Source organism: Eurypyga helias, unplaced genomic scaffold (genome assembly GCF_000690775.1).
Source record: "Eurypyga helias isolate BGI_N326 unplaced genomic scaffold, ASM69077v1 scaffold20281, whole genome shotgun sequence".
Taxonomy (NCBI): Eukaryota; Metazoa; Chordata; class Aves; order Eurypygiformes; family Eurypygidae; genus Eurypyga; species Eurypyga helias.
In genome coordinates this window covers 1-8,507 of record NW_010230455.1, presented here as the reverse complement: position 1 = coordinate 8,507, position 8,507 = coordinate 1, and the positions used below count along the sequence as shown (strand labels likewise).

General features: G+C 36.1%; 1 protein-coding gene across 1 annotated transcript in view; it reads left to right on the top strand.

Moving 5' to 3' along the window:
- The window catches only part of LOC104516439 (echinoderm microtubule-associated protein-like 5), a gene marked incomplete at both ends in the record, with an annotated part of 16,609 nt that extends 9,233 nt beyond the window's left edge, over window positions 1-7,376 (top strand). The window contains 5 exons of the mRNA XM_010160764.1: window positions 1,208-1,313; window positions 2,530-2,623; window positions 5,004-5,104; window positions 5,979-6,181; window positions 7,265-7,376. Of these exons, the coding sequence (XP_010159066.1) occupies window positions 1,208-1,313; window positions 2,530-2,623; window positions 5,004-5,104; window positions 5,979-6,181; window positions 7,265-7,376 (616 nt within the window). The remainder of the gene's footprint in view (window positions 1-1,207; window positions 1,314-2,529; window positions 2,624-5,003; window positions 5,105-5,978; window positions 6,182-7,264) is intronic.
- Window positions 7,377-8,507: the final 1,131 nt, after the last annotated feature.

The following is an 8,507-nucleotide window of genomic DNA, read 5'->3' as shown; positions in this document are numbered from 1 at the left end:
TTCCCTAGAGTAAATTTTTTCACTCACCTTTCAGACATCTCTTCCCATAAATGTTTATACACCAGGACTTGAAGCTTTGATGTTTCAGGAGGTTTTAATTATTATTATCATCATTGTTATTACTATTAAATTGGAGAACATGTGAACTAAACTTCTTAACAGAAATAAGCTTTTTCTTATAATGCCCTTTATTTGTGTAAAAATGTTTGAGATTATCATAAATTTGAAGGTCAGTTTAGAGATTAAATACCTAAAGATGAGAATTGTTTCTATTTCCTCTTGCAGCAGTAAAGACTGAATAAAAATGTGCCTGGATTTATTACATTTTAAAATACCTTACACTGTTGACAGAAAGACACACTCCCTTATATACTGTTTTATATATATACACATTATATAATATTGTATACTACACTGCCTGCAGAAATCAGGTGATGCAGTAATCAAATGCCCCATGCAACAGCAGTTCAGATTTTCCTGATAGCGGACCTGACAAAAAGCTTTGCAAACATAACGTATTAAGTTTAGGGTAAAACCAGAAATGGATCCTTGTTTTCTTGAGTCCTGCCCCTGCTCTTAAACACCAGTGTGTTGTTTTTTTTTTTCTTCTGGTTTTGCAGCCCTTTTTTTGTGTGCTGAGATGCAAACGCTTTGGAATGGCAGAAGATCTGGTATATATTGACTAATACTGCTCGTATGTAGTTGAAAAGAATAAGCTGTATTCCATTTCTGACCAAGTTCTAGTTAGTGCCACGCTAGTGGAGACTACTCTGATGCGGTCGAATCTGAATTGTAGGCACTTGTAATGACACCAGTCACTGTGATTTCCTAAATACGGAGTAGCTTACACACTAGCAACAAAAATAACCTTTTCATTTTAGAGAGGGAATGATTGATAGAGAATTGATGGAATAAATATGCCACAGTGCAACCAGTGAAGGGCTTCCCTCCCCCTGTCCACCTTCCTCTTAAGAGAGGACTCTATTATGGAGTTAGCCACAGTCGGAAGAAAGAGTAAGTTGCAGAGTGGTATTTGTAAAGCAGGAGAAGGAATACATTGCTAGCCAGACAGAAGTAATACTTGGAAAATTTTATCTCTGTAATATTTTTCAAATAGTTTTTAAAGTATTTGTCAATATTACGCTTTTAACAACTGTGTGAAGTAACTGAGAAAAAAACAAGTGGTTATAAATATGTATACTTTCAGGTTGGTCGAGATTCCTCGGTACACATTTGGGATACAGAAACAATAAAACCACTCTCAGTATTAAAGGGCTATCACCAGTATGGTGTTTGTGCTGTTGATTTTTCAGGTAATAAGTATGCATTTATTTATTTATTTACTTGAAAATTTTCTATCTGGAAATGCAAGCTAATCGGCTATAATGGGGAATTCCTTTATGCTGAAGAATATGTATTAAAAATATTCTCCAGTGATCAATGTCAGATGAGAGAGGCTGTCTGAACGTGATCATTCATTAAAAAAAGCTCCTGTGGAGTCTTGCACATCAGGAAATTCAAGAAGAGCTTCTGTGTTGTGTAATAGATGAGCTGATCGCTTCGGAATTTCTTTTAGCTGTTTGAGTCAGGCGCACAGATCTTGAATGTTGTGTTTACATTGCAGCTTCGTGAGCAAATTAATCAAGTGAGCCCTTTGGATTTTCTTTAAATCCTGCAAGCCAGTTGGGTAGCACACTGATAAATCCAGAAAGTCTCTTATGGAGCTCTGGGCAGAAACCCAGTCTCTCTTTCCACCTTATATTAACATAAGAGACGATCAGTTAAATTGTTTGAGATTTTTGCACCCCATGCATTGAATTCATGTACCAGTGTTAAATTTCCTCTTCTCTATTGGCTTCTATTCATTCTTTAATCGTTTAGATTTACTAGGTAGGATATCTAACCTAACAGTGAAGATGAGTGGTCACAAAGATGAGTTGTTTGGGGTCTTGGCTTCTTACCTTTCTTTGGTTCTACTTTTTCAAGACATGAACCTCATTTTCCAAATTCTGGCAGGGGTGCATAGCTATTTCAAAGATGGATACATGTCAGAAAGTCACTGAACACGGGTGAGCACAAATAGCTTCTTTCTTGGATGTCAATGTGAGATATATATCAAAACTTCTCAAAGACTGCACACAAAATTTAAGGATATTTCATAAACATCCTGGTGTTTCTTCAGTGCATTCCTGTTTAGAAGTGAACAGGGGTTTTCAGAGTGAATAGAAAACTCTCACCTGTGATGAAGAGGTTTGTGTGACAATGTCAGCAACTAGCTGAACAAAAGATTTGATACAAACAAAGAGGGTCTAAGAGCAATTTTTAGACTGGGTAACTTCAAGTCCAAAGTTCCATCTAACTGAGCACTTAAGTTTAAAAGCAAACAGACATGTCTCTAAGCACACGTCATACGATTATTTACCTGTTTGTATGTTCTTAAAATATTTGTGAGGTTATATTCTTTAATATGGCTTCTTATTATAGATTATATTGCAATCTACTCTCTTAATCATAAATTTATTTTTCTAGCGGATGGGAAACGGTTGGCTTCTGTTGGAATAGATGACAATCACACTATTGTACTCTGGGATTGGAAGAAAGGAGAAAAGCTTTCAGCAATAAGGTAGGAATTGAACTTTATAAATTGTACCTAGATTTAGTCTCAAATGACAGTGAACAAAATATATTCATTAAAGAATAATACTTCTTTAATAAATTAGCAGTTATCGCTTCAGTGATACAGGCAATAACATTTAGCACAGCCTTAAAACTCCCTTTGGAAGAAAAAAAACGAAGCTCTGACAGAGTCAACGAGAATTATTACAGTGACAGCTCAACTGGTGAAGAAAGAAAACATAGAAGCAAAGTTTATTTAGGTTTGTTTGATGTGTTCTGAAAGAATTTCTTTAAAACTCACTCCATGCACTTATAGAATCATAAAATCATGGAATGGTTAGGGTTGGAAGGGACCTTACAGACCATCTAGTTCCAACCCCCCTGCCATGGGCAGGGACACCTTCCACTAGACCAGGTTGCTCAAAGCCTCATCCAGCCTGGCCTTGAACACTTCCAGGGATGGGGCATCCACAGCTTCTCTGGGCAACCTGGTCCAGTGCCTCACCACCCTCTCTGTGAAGAATTTCTTCCTGATATCTAATCTAAACCTCCCTGTTTTCAATTTGTACCTGTTACCCCTTGTCCTATCACTACAGGCTCTTGTAAAAAGTCCTCTCCCAGAACCCTTGTAGGCCCCCTTCAGGTACTGGAAGGCTGCAATGAGGTCTCCTCAGAGCCTCCTCTTCTCCAGGCTGAACAAGCCCAATTCTTGCAGCCTTTCATCACAGCAGAGGTGCTCCAGCCCTCTGAGCATCTTCATGGCCCTTCTCTGGACTCGCTCCAAGTGGTCAATATCCTTCTGATGTTGAGGGCTCCACAGTTGGACTTCTGTTGGCCCTCCCAGAGATGGTGGTGAATACTCGGTGTTTCAGATCTTTTTCATCAGAGGTCATGTCAGTCTTGGGATGGTAGTTTGCAGATGTCTTGCTTAGTTCTCTTTTCTTTGGTTTTCTTTTTTTTTTTTTTTTTCTTTCTGAGTCCAGAGAGCAGCCTGATCTAACTTCAAAGATAGCTCTGTTTTGAGCAGGAAGGTGGACTAAATAACCTCCAAAGGTTAAATGTCTTGGAAGTTTCTTTGACTCTGAGCAGATTATTTCATATATGTTTATTAAATAGACTTTTAATCTACATGATAGAATCTTAATTCTTTTTTTTTCTCCCCACTCTGTATTCGGTATGTATACTCTAAATACTGTTCTAGGTAGGTTAGAAAGGGATTTATTATTCTCTGCAGATAAAATTTCCTAAGTATCAACTTCCTTTTTTACAGTAAGTTCATTATTGCTCTTCAATGATATTTACTCTAATTTTCTTTTTGAACATGCTTTGAGTTTCTTATCTACTGAGGACTGAAAGTCCTCAATAGAAGATGTAGATAAAGAAGAGTACTTCCTTCCTAGTTATTTATCAGAAGTCCAGTTAGCATGGCTTCTCTGAAGATACTGGTTTGGGCCTTTCATTTGTCCTTCATTTGAATTTTTTTTCCTTTTTTTCTCTTTTTTTTTTTTTTTAATTGAAATTTAACTGGTTTATACGGGATTTAATTTCTGGAGTGGTTTTCCTCCTACCTGCTCAGAGGAATTGAATAGAATTTTTGAGAGCAGCATCTGTACTTTTGCAGATTACAGTGTGAGTTTGGAAAGAAACTGGTTCATGCTCTGTGCTACTAGTTCGTTTAGTGGTCTGAAAATGACAGAAGGTAGAAGATTATTGTCAGCCTTGAACAGGGAGCAAAAATTAGGGGTTAGAGGCTCTTCTGAATTTTAAAGAAAATGACCCTGCTAATAAGCATTTCCTTCTTTGCATAGAGAGCAAACAGTTGAAAGCTTTTTTTTAACCTACAGGACTGAAACAGGGCATTGGTTTTATAGAAGCATAGTAAGAAATCTAAAACACAACACGTTTTAATGTTTATAGAAACAACTGAAATTTCCATTTCAAATTGATATAGCAGCACATGATTTATTCTAACAGGAAAAATAGAAAAATAATTAAAAGGTGGATGAGAGGCAATTTATTTTCAGAACGAGAGACTTTTAAGTAAGACATACGACTTTGCACCTTTAAGTTCCATTATGAGCTGTCAGGTTTAAATGCCATGTCCCTTAATGCAAATATGTATACTAACGCAAACGCCATCAAGTGGATTTATGAAGTAACACAATGACTCGCTTGCTTTGGAGACTGAAGGGGAATTGATGAAAATAGAACAGGACTGTGTCAGTTCTTTTGGCTTTCGTCCTCCTCAACTATTGTTAATGACTTAGAGGTAAATGTTAGCAAGAGACAGAAGGTATACATTATCACAAAAAGAACCTCAAGCCAAAACCTATTTAAAAATATGAATTGTTGTATTTTTATTTAAAATATTTTGCTTTTCATTTCAGGGGAAGCAAAGATAAAATTTTTGTTGTTAAGATTAATCCTTATATGCCTGATAAATTGATTACAGTTGGAATTAAACACATGAAATTCTGGCGTAGAGCAGGTAAGGTAACTTTTCAGAATTACAACATTTTCTGTTAGTTAAAGTATAAATATTGCATCTCCTATAGTATGTTTCATGCATTAAATGGAAATGTTTTCTCTGTGTATGTGTTTAGCTTTCCTACAAGAAATAATGTTAATTGGCATTATGGCAGTAGTGGAAATTCTATTTAAGATCAATTTGCCATGGAGTTAGAGCAACACATGTAGCCAAGTGGTGGTAAAGAGTTGCTCTGTAAGTATGAGAACAGTCTTAAGTGTCAGATCCTGAGGGCCTTCTCTGTTACACTGTATGAAGTTTCTCTGAGGATCATGAAAATATGAATCTGACTTTCTAGCCAGAAGTTACTGTGTGTTATACCTGTCAAATGATTTTTAGATGTGGTACTTTAAAGTAGGTTAAAATTTATATAGCTGTAACATTTCTGTTATCCAGAGACCAATATAGCAAACCTCTAAAATAAAAACAGAAATCATGTCACTGAAAACATAGTTCAGAGTTAGTATGCCAAGATTTAAATATTTTTCCTCTTTCAGGTTAATTTCATTAGGAATTTCTAGGATGTAGATGTTATGTTTCTCTGTTTAGATGCGGGTTTACAAATGCACTTGTTTTTATGTCTATGTGAGTATATTTACATATTCAAATTCAGATTTGAGTAGTAAGTTGTAAGTAAGTTGTTTTGTTTGTTTAGTTCTTGAAAGATGCCAAATAGTACAAAAATTTCATTCTATGAAAACTCTTCTCAGACTCAGTTTTTTGGAGAGCATGAGTGAGCCAGAAGAAAAGGACTTGTTGCTCTGGATAAGCTTGTATAGGTTTTGGAAAACAATTCTAAGCAAACATCTGATGATTTGGTTTTGGTTTGAACCAGGCGGAGGACTAATTGGGAGAAAGGGCTGCATAGGTGCATTGGGAAGAACCGATACAATGATGTGTGCGGTATACGGCTGGACTGAAGAGATGGCATTCTCTGGAACTTCCACGGGGGATGTGTGTATTTGGAGAGATGTGTTTCTCATAAAAACTGTCAAAGCACATGATGGTCCTGTCTTCAGCATGCACGCATTGGAAAAAGTAAATAAACTGCTCATCTTTTATTGATGTCTGTACAAAAAGAGTGTATGAAGTTAGGCCTCTCCCAAACTCAGGAATCCGTGGCTTTATTTCCATTACTGAAAAGCCTTGTGGGGTTTGGATTCAACATATTGTTTTATGCATGTCTCTAATTGTTGTTATGTAGCATGCTTTCTCAAACCCTTGTGGTCCCGTGGCATCCTACTCAGGAATTTTCACGACCTCTTACTAAAGAAATAATAGTAACTTATACATAAAAGTACTTTTTGACTGAGGCATCCATTAGTTCAATGGAATATGTGGAAGAGAGGAAGATGATCATACTATTTTGTGCTGCAGTTACTGTCTGCAAGTAGAAGCATTCAATCTGTAGATCACTAAGTACTCTTACCCTGATTCTCAACGTCTTTTGACTCAGGAAAATCGTTAAGCATGTGCTTAAATGTGAATGGGTGTTCCAGTTAGATTACTTATATTTTTGATGTTATGTTTGTGTTTTGCTAGGAAAAATCATGTTAATTCACCTTCTAATATTTGAGTTGCAGTGTAGTAGCTTTGGACAAAGCATATGCTATTCATATTGCAAGAACTAAGTTCTCCAAAGAAAAGTAGTAATTATTGCACTATTAAGAATACCTCTTGCTTCATTAAATAGCTATAAACAATTTTTGAAGACAGAATGGCACAAATCTGCATATATTTGAACAATTGAAGCACTAATCAAATTTTTGAGAGTGGTACTAAGTTTGGCTTGGAGTAATGAGGTGAAATGCCAAAGGGATATTGAGGCTAAATATTAAGAAAAAAAAATTTACTATGTCAGTTATTTTTCTAGTACGGTGGAAATTTATTGGTTAGAACTTTTAAATCCAGCTTGTGTACATGGACTGCACAGAACTGTGCTGCCTGTATCAGGAGGAGAATTCAATCATTTTGTTGCCTCCAGTCTTTTCATCTCTAACATCTGTAGTTCTGTACATTAGTGTTGTATGTAAACCATTTTCATACTGGTAGAAATCAGGGAAAAATTAAGGTAAGACAATAACTTGATTATAACTTATAACATTTTTCTTTTTCCCCCAGGGATTTGTCACTGGAGGAAAGGATGGGGTAGTCGCTCTCTGGGACGATACCTTTGAACGTTGTCTCAAAACCTATGCCATCAAAAGGGCTGCTTTGGCCCCTGGGTCTAAAGGTAACACAGATTTTATCCTATTTTTCATTCTATTTAAAATACTTTCTGAAGAAAACTTCCTGTGGAATTGATTTCCCTAATAGGAGGAAGTCTACATTTAATTTAACAAATACTAAAAATGGGTGTGGGGTGGTTTTTTAAAGCTTTATGGATTCTAAATAAGTCTTTTTTTCTGTTGGGAGGGCAGTGGTATATTTAAATACCTGCTTGCACATTTGGTGGCTGCTGATCCTACCTTATTATCTACCTGAATTAATTGATTTAACCTTTAGTGTCTTACCACCCAGGTAATTTTCTTTTTTTTTCTAAAGTGGCATCAAAAAAGCCTATTATAGTTGTAGTCATGAATTATCTTATCTGATCAATTTTTATGTTGAAGGAGGAATGGAGTTCATAATTGTAGTTAGTTTTGTATGGTATTAGTACATTTTATGACTTGTCTCTTCAAATTATTTAAGAACATTTTCATTCCTAGTACTCAGATTTCTTCCATTTATTCTTGATCTTTGTGCTGATTTACAGCTTTCTGTATTTGACATTCTGGATAGTCTTTTCCTCCCCCTGCCTCCCCATTTATAGAATCACAGAATGGTTTGGGTTGGAAGGGACCTTAAAGACCATCTAGTTCCAACCCCCCTGCCATGGGCAGGGACACCTTCCACTAGACCAGGTTGCTGAAAGCCTCATCCAGCCTGGCCTTGAACACTTCCAGGGATGGGGCATCCACATCTTACTGTAATATATGTGGTTTGATTTTCAAAAGCAATGAATGGAAACACCCATTAGGTAAAATACAGAGTATGTCATCCTTGCATCAGTTTAATAAAAAGCTAAATTTGAAGGCACCATAAATAGTAGTAGAGTTGACATTTCACATGCACATTTTTTTCACCAAGATGGCCAGTGAGTCCGGCTGATTCAACTTAAGAAATACTGGGTGGAGAAGAAAGATTAGTGTTGGTTGGGTAATTGCTAAAGACTTCCAAATGAATCCAAATGTATAAGTTCTTTCATGCAGAAATATGTTTTTACTTCTTTACTAGAGTATCATTTTCTACAGTGAGAATATAATGTGTGTATGTGTGAAAAATCTTCTTTAGGGCATACTTGAGAATCATAGAATCATAGAAT